Here is a 13,150-nt window from a genome sequence, read left to right on the forward strand (position 1 = left end):
CGCCTCCTGGGTTCAGGCAATTCTCCTGCCTCAGCCTCCTGAGTTGCTGGGATTACAGGCATGTACCACCATGCCCAGCTAATTTTTTTGTATTTTTTTAGTAGAGACGGAGTTTCACCATGTTGACCAGGATGGTCTCGATCTCTTGACCTCGTGATCCACCCGCCTCGGCCTCCCAAAGTGCTGGGATTACAGGCGTGAGCCATCGCGCCTGGCCTATTTATTTATTTTATTTATTTATTTTTTGAGACGGAGTTTCGCTCTTGTTACCCAGCCTGGAGTGCAATGACGCGATCTCGGCTCACCGCAACCTCCGCCTCCTGGGTTCAGGCAATTCTCCTGCCTCAGCCTTCTGAGTAGCTGGGATTACAGGCATGTGCCACCATGCCCAGCTAATTTTTTTTTGTATTTTTAGTAGAGACGGGGTTTCACCATGTTGAACAGGATGGTCTCGATCTCTTGACCTCGTGATCCACCCACCTCGGCCTCCCAAAGTGCTGGGATTACAGGCGTGAGCCACCGCGCCCAGCGGTCCTTTTTATTTTTATATCCTTTTTGAGACGGAGTCTCAATCACTCTGTCATCGAGGATGGAGTACAGTGGTACAATCTCAGCTCACTACAATCTTGTCTTGCTGCAACGTCCACCTCCTGGGTTCAAGCCATTCTCTTGACTCAGCTTTCTGAGTAGCTGGGATTATAGGTGTGCACCACCACACCCGGCTAATTTTTGTATGTTTTGTGGAGACAGGTTTTCACCATGTTGGCCAAGCTGGTCTCAAACTCCTGACCTCAAGTGATCAGCCCGCCTTGGCCTCCCAAAGCACTGGGATTACAGGTGTGAGCCACTGTGTCCAGCCATGATTTTTAAAATGTAATAAACTGTATAATAATTATTAAAATCGGCCAGGCACAGTGGCTCACGCCTATAATCCCAGGACTTTGGGAGGCCAAGGTGGATGGATCACAAGGTATGAAGATGGAGAGCAGCCTGACCAACAAGGTGAAACCCCATCTCTGCTAAAAAAATGCAAAAATTATCCAGGTATGGTGGTGGGCACCTGTAATCTCAGATACTTGAGAGGCTGAAGCAGGAGAATCGCTTGAACCCAGGAGACAGAGGTTGCAGTGAGCTGAGATCACGCCACTGCACTCCAGCCTGGGCGACAGAGCAAGACTGTCTCAAAAAAAAAAAAAAGTGATTATTAAAACCAAAATAAACTACTAAAGTTTTTTTTTTTCTGTGCACAAAGAACACCCTCAAGGACAGCAAGAAATACTCATTGGCTTTCTAGGCCTCTATCAGCACAGTGTCTACTCACCTGTTCTAAAACCCTTTCAAGATATGAGCCTCTCAGGGACACAACCTATTTCTTATTTATCCCTGTGTCCCCAGTGCCCAGTATCAGGCTAGGAGAGATGCCTCTGTGAATATTGATTGAACTGAATCATTGATGAAGGTCCCAAGACCCACCACCAGCTACCACCTCTATGCACTGACCTGTCCTCATGGACGTAGGCCAAGTAGAAGAGGAGCAGAATGCAGTGCTGTCTCTGGCGAGCAGCTCCGTCTATGTACTGGCGATCAGACAGGAAAGCAAGGCTTTCAGGGCTCCTGCTGCTTATCTGGGGCAGCCCATGCTGCAGGAGCTCAGAAACTGTAGCGAGTTCTGGGGAGAGAACAAGTAGAGGAAAGCGAAACAGAGAACATAAGAGAACAGGTAGTCAGCACATTAGTATCTACTACATGCAGAATACGGCACAGGGCAGCAAGCGGTACATGCAGTATAGGAGGAAATAAGGAAATCAGAGGCTTCTCTTCCTTTGAGCAGGGTTCAACGTACTGGGAAAGACTACAGTTAACGTATTGAAGGACATGGCTATGTCTCAAAAATTAACATTCATTCTTTCATTCATTTGACGTATGTTCAATGAGTGGCTACTACTCTTAGGGGAGGCTACGAGACTCAAGCCCTACCTTCAGGACTGGCAGCTGATGGGAAGAGATACATAATGAGACAGGCAATTGCAGGACATGTGGTCAGTGCCATATTGAGGAGGGAGTGACTCTGGCCACCTGGCGGGGAAGGCAAGGTCAAAGAGGAAGAAACTGTTGGCCAGGCCTGGTAGCTCACACCTGTAATCCCACCATTTTTGGAGGCTGATGGGGGCAGATCACCTGAGGTCAGGAGTTCAAGACCATCCTGGCCAACATGGTGAAACTCCATCTCTACAAAAATACAAAAATTAGCCAGGCATGATGGCAGGTACCTGTAATCCCAGCTACTTGGGAGACTGAGGCAGAAGAATTGCTTGAACCCAGGAGGTGGAGGTTGCAGTAAGCTGAGATGGCACAATTGCATTCCAGCCTGGGTGGCAAGAACAAAACTCTGCCTCAGGAAAAAAAAAATAAGAAATATACTTTAGAGGGTGAGCAAAAAAAGAGGCAGCAACGGAAGAAAAAAAAAAGAATACAAAAGAAAGGAAGCAAGGTGTTCAGAGGCCTGAAGGCATAAGAAGACATGCCATGTTTCCATTCAGTGTGACTGGACAGTCAGTGAATAGATGTAAGGTATGAGAAGGTGGGAAACTATGATATAATTTGCAGCTAGACTGTGAAAGACCTTTAAGCAAATGCCACTTAAAGAATTGGGATTTTGGCCGGGCGCGGTGGCTCAAGCCTGTAATCCCAGCACTTTGGGAGGCCGAGGCGGGTGGAACATGAGGTCGAGAGATCGAGACCATCCTGGTCAACATGGTGAAACCCTGTCTCTACTAAAAATACAAAAAATTAGCTGGGCATGGTGGCACGTGCCTGTAATCCCAGCTACTCAGGAGGCTGAGGCAGGAGAATTGCTTGAACCCAGGAGGCGGAGGTTGCGGTGAGCTGAGATCGCGCCATTGCACTCCAGCCTGGGTAACGAGCGAAACTCTGTCTCCAAAAAAAAATAATAATAATAATAATTGGGATTTTATCATGGGGGGCAGAGATTCCTAGATTTCTTATGAAAATTGTTTCACAAAAGCAGGAATATTTTAATACTGAAAGAACAGGAAAGAAGGCTAGGAATGGTGGCTCAGGCCTGTAATCCCAGCACTTTGGGAGGCTGAGGCGGGCAGATCGTTTGAGATCAGGAGTTCAAAACCAGCCAGGCCAACATGGCAAAACCCTGTCTCTACTAAAAATACAAAAATTAGACAAGCGTAGTGGCAAGCGCATGTAGTCCCAGCTACTCCGGAGGCTGATGCAGGAGAATCGCTTGAACCCAGGAGGCAGAAGTTGCAACAACCCAAGATCGCGCCACTCTACTTCAGCCTGGGTGACAAAGCAAGACTCTGTCTCGAAACCAAAAAAAAAAAAAAAAAAAAAGGAAAAAAAAGAGAAGACTGACCTAAGAGCTTAACATTTGAATAAAGGCCAGGTGCAGTGGTTCATGCATGTAATACTAGCACTTTGGGAGGCCAAGGCAGGTCTCTTGTTTGAGGACAGGAGTTCAAGACCAGCCTGGCCAACATGGCAAAACTCTGTCTCTACCAAAAACACAAAAAATTAGCCGGGCATGGTGGCACATGCTTGTAGTTCCAGCTACTCAGGAGGCTGAGGTACAAGAATCACTTGAACCAGGGAGGTGAAGGTTGCAGTCAGCTGAGATCACATCATTGCACTTCAGCCTGGGTGACAGTGAGACTGTCTTGAAAGAAAGAAAAGAAAATGAAAGAAAAGAAAGGAGAAAGGAGGAAGGAAGGAAGGAAGGAGGGAGGGAGGGAAGGAGGGAAGGAGGGAAGGAAGGAAGATTGATTTCTTAAATGAATGAAGAAACGGAACACACTATTCATGCTAGAGTGAACACTGGACTCCAGAGGCCTGGTGTGGGAATGTTGCAGAGGAGACTATCCAGAAGAAGGAACTGGGTTTGATGAACATTTGGATCCTTGTCAACTCTTAGTCTAAAGTGCCAGGAGCCTTGGGTTCCATCATTTTCCAGTTCTATTATTTCACATCTCTAGGAAGCAACTTATAATTGCATCACTCCAATTCCTCTGGGCAGCCTCAGGCAAAGAAATCTCATGCCTGTACTAATTACCTAGCCAATCAGCAAGGCACTCAGACTCTAAAGAACACCACGGGCCACATGAGTGGTCAAATTGTAGCATCTCACCTTCTTTGGAAGGTGGTCCAGTCTTCTCTGGAGCTGAGAGGAGGTTAAGGCACATGCAGTAGAGGAAACTGGAACACACCTGATTTAGAGCTGAGTGACTTAGAGGGAGAAGAAAAGAGAACAGAAGAGATGACATTGATACTTTGGCTGGGAGAGCATTATCCCTGCCATGTGTCTGGGCACTACTGCTTTGTGAAATTCCAGCCATGGCTGTGGCAGAGGAGGTCCTAAGGCAGCTATGAAAAGTAAATATGGGCTGGCCACAGTGGCTCACACCTATAATCCCAGCACTTTGGGAGGCCTAGGCTGGTGGATCACCTGAGGTCAGTAGTTCAAGATCAGCCTGGCCAACATGATGAAAACCAGTCTCTACTAAAAATACAAAAATTACCTGGACATGGTGGCAGGTTCCTGTAATTCCAGCTACTCGGGTGGCTGAGACAGGAGAATCGCTTTAGCCCAGGAACTGGAGGTTGCTGTGAGCTAAGATTGTGCCAATGCACTCCAGCCTGGGCAACAAGAGCAAGACTCCACAAAAAAAAAAAAGAAAAAGAAAGAAAAAAGAGAAAAGAAAAGAAAGAAAGAGGGAAGGGAAGAGAAGGGAAGGGAGGGGAGGGGAGGGGAGGCAAGGGGAAGGGAGGAGAGGAGAGGGGAAGGGAGGGGAGGGGAGGGGAAGAGGGTAGAGGGATGGGAGGAAAAGTAAATGTGGAACCTGTTACCTCAGCTGTAAGTTGGGCACCTGGCCCATTCAGGCATTCACTAAAAATTTACTGAAAAAATTAACCAAGGGGGGATATAAGCTCCAATTTAATAAAATATACAAAAAAATAAAAAGTACCCCTAGGGCAGAAAAGAGCTGAGGAAGAACTAGAAAAAGAGGCAGTAGAACCCCACATGGGCACTCAAGGAGTACATCCCAAATTTTGACTTTCTGTACTTTAACAACAGTTTCTCCTCTAGAATTGCTGGGGTAGCAACTAGAATGTGACAGACATTGCATCCTTTCCCCTTTGAAGGCCTCAGTTTCCTCATTCTGTTTTGTTTTTTTCTTTTGAGACAGAATCTCTCACTCTGCCACCCAGGCTGGGAGTGCAGAGGTGCTATCTCAGCTCATTGCAATCTCTGCCTTCCGGGTTCATATGATCTCCTGCCTCAGCCTCCCAAGTACCTGGGATTATAGACATATGCCATCACGCCTGGCTAATTTTTGTATTTTTAGTAGAGATGGGGTTTCACCATGTTGGTCAGGCTGGTCTCGACCTCCTGACCTCAAGTGATCCCCTTGCCTCAGCCTCCCAAAGTGCTGGGATTACAGGTGGGCTGGGCATGGTCGCTCACGCCTGTAATCTCAGCACTTTGGGAGGCCGAGGAGGGTGGATCACCTGAGGTCAGGAGTTCAAGACCAGCCTAACCAACATGGTGAAACCCTGTCTTAAAAAAAAAAAAAAAAAAAAAAAAAAAGGATTACAGGTATGGGCCACTGCACCCAGCCAGGTTCCTCATTTAAATGAGAGGTTAAACAAATATCTCTGAGAGCCCTCCCAGTTTTGGCAGGCTTTTAAATTTTTTTTTAGTGATAAGATCTTACTGTTGCCCAGGCTAGAGAGGGGCACAATCATAGCTCACTGCAGCTTTGACCTCCTACGCTCAAGGATTCTCTCGCCTCAGTCTCCTGAGTATCTGGGACTAGAGGTGTGTACCATCACGTTCGGCTAGTTAAAAAAAAAATTTTTTTTGGCTGGGATGGTGCCTCATGCCTGTAATCCCAGGATTTTGGGAGGCCAAGGTGGGTGGATCACCTGGATTAAGAGTTCGAGACCAGCCTGGGCAACGTGGTGAAACCTCACCTCTACTAAAAATACAAAAATTAACCGGGAGTGGTGGCAGGCACCTGTAATCCCAGGTACTGCGGAGCTGAGGCAGGAAAATTGCTTGAACCTGGGAGGTGGAGATTACAGTCAGCCCAGATCGCACCACTGCACTCCAGTCTGGCTGACAGAGAGAGACTCCATCTCAAAAAAAAAAAAAAAAAAATTTGTAGAGACCCGCATCTTGCTATGCTGCCCAGGTTGATCTTGAACAGCTGGCTTCAAACAATCCTCCCATCTTGGCCTCCCAAACTGCTGGGATTACAGCCATGAGCCATGTGCCAGGCCTCTCCCAGTTTTGATGTGACAGGTACCCATCCGAGTATCATCAGGAATGAGATCCTTACCAGGTCAGATTCAATCCAACCTACAGAAACGTGTCCAGCTCATCCCACCAGTTGCTGAGCAATGCTGACACTGTCAACACCACCATGATCGCATGACTAAAACCATACCAGCCAACAATTCCCACTTGTCCAGTCAAGAAAGACATTGGCTCCTTGGATACTCAGTCTTGCCTGGGACTACACATACCTCAGACCACTGCAAAATCTGGCCTTCAGCTCCAGGGTCAGTCGTATGAAGGATGAGGCAGCTTTGGATAAGTAGGAATAAAGCAGAGAACAGTTTAAACCAGACTTGTCACAGAGAGTCCCAAGCCTGGGTGGTATCAAAAAGCTCTGGTTTCAGAATTACACAGACCTGGTTCAAAATGTGCTCTGTCACTATCTAGTAGTTTCAGTCTGGGAAGGTTTTTAACTTTTTTTTTTTTTTTTTTTTTTTGAGACGGAGTTTCGCTCTTGTTACCCAGGCTGGAGTGCAATGGCACGATCTCGGCTCACCACAACCTCCGCCTCCTGGGTTCAGGCAATTCTCCTGCCTCAGCCTCCTGAGTAGCTGGGATTACAGGCACGCGCCACCATGCCCAGCTAATTTTTTGTATTTTTAGTAGAGACGGGGTTTCACCATGTTGACCAGGATGGTCTCGATCTTTCGACCTTGTGATCCACCCGCCTCGGCCTCCCAAAGTGCTGGGATTACAGGCTTGAGCCACCGCGCCCGGCGGTTTTTAACTTCTCTGAGACTCAGTTTTGATATTTGTACCTCATAGGTTGTTGTAAAGCTAAGTAAGATAAATGCATGGAGAACATCCAACAAGTACATGGCTCAAAGTAAGTGCTGCAATAACTGTTCATTTTCTTCCATTCTGAATGATCCTCCACTACAATTTGGTCTATTTGACAAGGACCTAGGAAGGGCACCTATGTTCCTTCTATCCCTTCTTTTTGTAGAAAAAAAAAAAAAATCCAGTGTCATGCATCTGCTTCAGGTTTAAATATTTAAAAAAAAAAAAAGAAAAAAAGAAAAAAATTCCAGTTTCAGATGCAGAAAGAATAGGAGTAATCACTACATTCTCAGCTATGAATTGCCTGTTGGAAGCAACTGATTCTCAGAAAATGGGTCCGATAACTGTTTCTTTTTCTTTCTTTTTCTTTTTTTTTTTTTGAGATAGAGTTTTGCTCTCGTTGCCTAGGCTGGAGTGCAATGGTGCGATCTTAGCTCACCTCAACCTCCGCCTTCTGGGTTCAAGCGATTCTCCTGCCTCAGCCTTCCAAAGTAGCTGGGATTACAGGCATGTGCCACCACATCTGGCTAATTTTGTATTTTTTAGTAGATTCGGGTTTCTCCATGTTGGTCAGTCTGGTCTCAAGCTCCTGGCCTCAGGTGATCTGCCTGCCTGGGCCTCCCAAAGTGCTGGGATTATAACCATGCCCAGCCAGCAGTTTCTGCCTTAGCTGTTGACCCTGGCCCAGACCCTTGTGCTGCTGGCTCCTCCCAGTCTCCCCAGTAAGGCTCTCAGTCAATATTAACCTCTGTTCTGTCTACCCTGGGTTACTGTAAAAGCAGAATTCTAGATAAAGAATATATTAGAAGTTCCCATTTCACTAGCCCCAGGGTTGGAAATAAGCTGTATTTTATCCTGGGCTAAAGTACCTGACAGGGAATCCCTCAGGGTTTCACAGCAACTTTGGGGCAACAACTTAACCCATGAGTTCCCCAGGGAAAGGGCACCAAGTTTTGCTTCCAGATGGGCTCCTCTTGGCCCAATTCTCAGGGATCCAGAATCTCTCCACCCTCCTACTCCAGGTCTCCATACCACTCCTGGCTGGCAGTGCCTGCTTCTGTCCTCCCTCTTGCAGGTTGAGCCTCTGATCCTGTGCTACCTGGCTTCATGCTGCACAGATCTCCCTATAGATCTCACAGCCTTTTTCTACATCTCTATTCCCCACCACTGCCCCAAAGAGATCTACACTTGCATGTCATCCAGTGCCCCAAGACTAGATCTGCTTGGATCCTGAAGTATGGCAGGCAGGAAGAATGTTAGAAGGAAGGAAAAAAGTGTGTATCAGTTATAACAGTGGCTGAGGGATACAGTCTTCAGAAAATCTACATACACTATCTTGTTTAATTCTCACTATTATCACCATGTTCTAGCTAAGGACACTGGAGATAAGAAAATTAATTTGTGCAATCTCAACGCTGGGTGCGGTGGCTCATGCCTGTAATCCCAGCACTTTGGGAGGCCAAGGCAGGTGGATCACCTGAGATTGGGAGTTCAAGACCAGCCTGGCCAACATGGAGCAACCCCGTCTCTAATAAGAATACAAAATTAAGGCTGGGCGCGGTGGCTCAAGCCTGTAATCCCAGCACTTTGGGAGGCCGAGGCAGGTGGATCACGAGGTCAAGAGATCGAGACCATCCTGGTCAACATGGTGAAACCCCGTCTCTACTAAAAATACAAAAAAGTAGCTGGGCATGGTGGTACATGCCTGTAATTCGAGCTACTCAGGAGGCTGAGGCAGGAGAATTGCCTGAACCCAGGAGGCGGAGGTTGCGGTGAGCTGAGATTGTGCCATTGCACTCCAGCCTGGGTAACAAGAGTGAAACTCTGTCTCAAAAAAAAAAAAAAAAAAAAAAAGAACACAAAATTAGCTGGATGTGGTAGTACATGCCTGCAATCCCAGCTACTTGGGAGACTGAGGCAGGAGAATTGCTTCAACCAGGGAGGCAGAGATTGCAGTGAGCTGAGAACGCACCATGGCACTCCAGCCTGGGCAATAAGAGCGAAATTCCATCTCAAAAACAAAACAAAACAAAAAATCCAAATTCTTCACACGGCCAACAAGGGCCTACATGACTGAGCCCTGGTTGCGTCTCCATGGTAGACTTGTCGCACATTTGCTGCATGCCATGTGACAAGAATAAAAAAAAAATTAAATTATAATGATAAAAGCCAAGTATAGCACAGAGATTAAGAAAGCATGTTCTACAGCCAGATTCCTTGGGTTTGAATCCTGGGCATATTACTTACAGTATAACCTTGGGCAAGTTACTTAACCTCTCTGAGATTCAGTTTGTTCATCAATAGAATGAGTATAATCATAATAGACAATTCCTAGGTTTTTCTGAGGACTAAATGAGTCAGTACATGCAAAGCACTTAAAACAGTGTCTCACACACTGTAAGAACTTAATTAAATGTTAGTTTTGTTTTTTTTTTTTTGAGACAGAGTTTCACTCTTGTTACCCAGGCTGGAGTGCAATGGCGTGATCTCAGCTCACCGCAACCTCCGCCTCCTGGGTTCAGGCAATTCTCCTGCCTCAGCCTCCTGAGTCGCTGGGATTACAGGTATGTGCCACCATGCCCAACTAATTTTTTGTATTTTTAGTAGAGACGGGGTTTCACCATGTTGACCAGGATGGTCTCGATCTGTTGACCTCGTGATCCACCCGCCTCAGCCTCCCAAAGTGCTGGGATTACAGGCTTGAGCGACCACGCCTGGCCATGTTAGTTATTATTAATAACTAGTTGTTAACATTATTAACAACTTCCATCTAATTTTTCTTTAATCTTTTTTGTAGAGATGGGGTCTCACTGTGTTGTCCAGGCTGGTCTCAAACTCCTAGCCTCAGGTGATCCTCCCATCTTGGTCTCCCAAAGTGCTGGGATTACAAACATGAGCCACCATGCCCAGTCCTTTTAATTACTTTTGATTGCTGCCTGATATTTCCTTCCCCTTAACACAGAACACAGAATGGATATAAATTCTGAATGAATTAGTAAATGTGCACCCACAACTCATGCTCTCTTTGAATACTGTGAGCACTGCCTAAGTTGCTTGCTTCCCTCCCAACCTCCACATTTGCCTGCTGCCTACCAAGCTTCTTGGAAAACTTCTCCTTCATGTCAGGAACAATGACAAAGAGGCTGTGTAGAATTGAGAGGAAAACTTCCATCAGAGCTGGCTGGGTGGTCTGCTCCAAGTGTCTCTGCAAAGAACCAGGAGAGAGAACATAGACCACCAGGACTAAGCCTCTGAAGGAGAAAAGGCATCAGCGAAAACTAGCATCAAATCTAGCACAGTAGCTTAACTCCTTTCACTTGAAAGACACAAGAAAAGCTAGGGAACTTAAAGTACAAAACTACATCTAAGGCTTGGCTCACCTAATAGACTGTACCAGATACTTTATCTCTTTGGGCTTCTGTTCCCAAAAGAGTAAAATTGGAATAACAAGATATACCTCCCAGAAACAAATGTGGTCTGGTGCTTAAAAAGTGCTTTCTGAGCCAGGCGTGGTGGCTCAAGCCTGTAATCCCAGCACTTTGGGAGGCTGAGGCGGGTGGATCACAAGGTCAAGAGATCGAGACCATCCTGGTCAATGTGGTGAAACCCCGTCTCTACTAAAAATACAAAAAAAAATGAGCTGGGCATGGTGGCACGTGCCTGTAATCCCAGCGACTCAGGAGGCTGAGGCAGGAGAATTGCTTGAACCCAGGAGGCAGAGGTTGCGGTGAGCCGAGATCGCGCCATTGCACTCCAGCCTGGGTAACAAGAGTGAAACTCTGTCTCAAAAAAAAAAAAAAAAAGAAGTGCTTTCTGGCCAGGCACAGTGGCTCACACCTGTAATCCCAGCACTTCGGGAGGCCGAGGCAGGTGGATCATGAGGTCAGGAGTTCAAGACCATCCTGGTCAACATGGTAAAACCCCATCTCTACTAAAAATACAAAAATTAGCTGGGTGTGGTGGCACATGCCTGTAATCTCAGCTGCTCAGGGAGCTGAGGCAGGAGAATTGCTTGAACCAGGACCCGGGAGGCAGGGGTTACAGTGAGCTAAGATTGTACCACTGCACTCCAGCCTGGACTCCAGAGTAAGACTCCATCTAAAAAAAAAGTGCTTTCTATAACCATAATGCAGAATGACTCTCATGTTTCTATTACTACAGTAATAATAATACAATTTATAAACTGCCTTCGTATTTGTTATTTTGGGGGAGGGGTTGTGTTTTGTTTTGTTTTGAGACAGAATCTCACTGTGTCGCCCAGGCTGGAGAGCAGTGGTGTGATCTTGGCTCACTGAAACCTCTGCCTCCTGGGTTCAATTGATTCTCCTGCGTCAGCCTCCTGAGCAGCTGGGATTACAGGCATGCACCACCACATTCAGCTAATTTTTGTTTTTTTTTAGTAGAGACGGAGTTTCACTGTGTTGGCCCGGCTGGTCTCAAACTCCTCACCTCAAGTGATCTGCCACCTTAGCCTCCCAAAGTGCTGGAATTATAGGGGTGAGCCACCACACCTGTCCTGTTATTATTTTTAAGGTTGGTCAAGTAAAGCAGGGGCAGTGGAGAATGAAAAAAGATATCTGTAACTTGTTGTGATCAATTAGTTGTAAATCACTGCATTCAGACCAGCCTTCATGTAATTCTTCAACAGAGTCATGAGGCAGTTTGATGTGGTAGCCATAGCTCTAAATTAGAAAAAAAGAAACAGGGTTCTACTGCAGGTTCTGCACATAGCCACCACAATGTACCCTTGGGTAGTCACCTTCTCCCTTCCCTGGGTCTCAGTTCCCTTTCTGTAAACAGCTGGATCCTCAGAGGCATTGTTCTTGTTACCTTTCCTTTCATTTTTAGAGCAAGTTTGGTTGTGTGTGTTTTTCTATTATTATTATTATAAAAGTAATATATGCTTGTTAAAGAAAATGTGTAAAATACAGAAAAGTAGAAAGAAGGAATAATACAATAATTCTATGATCTAATTTTAGATTTAGCTTTAACACTTCAAAAATCTAGGAGGAAGGCAGAGCAGGTGAGTAAACTACCATGAGTTGCCCAAGTCTTACTGTTGGTAAGTTAAGTCAGGGCCACAGTCAGGGTTCCTGACCACTACCTCCTGCAGACTCCAGCTCAATGACTTCTTCAAGGAAGAGAGGCTTGTTCATGAAGAGCCAGAGATGCCTTCCTGCTGCCACCTACTGTTCCCAGTAGATCCTTTTCTGATTAACAGGAGACTCCTCAGAGGCTCATAGGATGCCCAAACCTCATGCTGAAGAGGACTCACCCAAGGTTACCCAGAGTCAGCAGCTCTTAGCCCTGCTCTTCCCAACATCTCAACCTCAAGTTGGCTCAAAATGAAGCTCTTTAGGACCAAGCCTCTCTTCAGAGTGGTAATCTCTCATTTTACAGAACACACATACGTGTTCCTTATTAACACTTGAGTAACAGATATTCACTTCTGCTCCTTATGAAAAGAAAGACACGAGAAAAGCTAGGGGACCTGAAGTCATAGGTTCAGTCTCAGCACCATTATGCACTTGCTTTATAACTATAGAAATATGACAACCTTATCAGTAAATTAGAGAAAATTAGAGCATCCATCTCCAGGATCATTGAGAGAACTAAATCAGGTAGTGAATATAAGTCCCTAATTACTCCATAAACTTACCCATTTATTGTTTTATTATTATTGCTTTCTATTTTTTTTCTTCTTCTTTTTTTTTTTTTTTTTTTTTTTTTTTGAGACGGGAGTCTCCCTCTGTCACCCAGGCTGGAGTGCAATGGCGTGCTGTCAGCTAATCACAACCTCTGCCTCCCAGGTTCAAGCAATTCTCCTGCCTCAGCCTCCCAAATAGCTGGAATTACAGGTGTGCACCACCACACCTGGCTAATTTTTGTATTTTTAGTAGAGACTGGGTTTCACCATGTTGGTCAGGCTGGTCTCAAACCCCTGACCTTGTGATCCGCCCGCCTCAGCCTCCCAAAGTGCTGGGATTACAGGTGTGA

The 13,150-nt window shown here is 46.0% G+C and overlaps 1 protein-coding gene across 1 annotated transcript in view; it reads right to left on the minus strand.

The window, feature by feature from the left end:
• MEI1 (meiotic double-stranded break formation protein 1) overlaps positions 1-13,150 on the minus strand; it is a 90,957-nt gene that overhangs the window by 38,883 nt on the left and 38,924 nt on the right. Inside the window, exons 15-18 of the mRNA XM_003932820.4 lie at positions 10,247-10,358; positions 6,562-6,622; positions 4,160-4,257; positions 1,501-1,669 (exon numbers count right to left, since the gene is read on the minus strand). Of these exons, the coding sequence (XP_003932869.2) occupies positions 1,501-1,669; positions 4,160-4,257; positions 6,562-6,622; positions 10,247-10,358 (440 nt within the window). The remainder of the gene's footprint in view (positions 1-1,500; positions 1,670-4,159; positions 4,258-6,561; positions 6,623-10,246; positions 10,359-13,150) is intronic.

The sequence above is a fragment of the Saimiri boliviensis genome, chromosome 21, assembly GCF_048565385.1.
Source record: "Saimiri boliviensis isolate mSaiBol1 chromosome 21, mSaiBol1.pri, whole genome shotgun sequence".
NCBI classification, from domain to species: Eukaryota; Metazoa; Chordata; class Mammalia; order Primates; family Cebidae; genus Saimiri; species Saimiri boliviensis.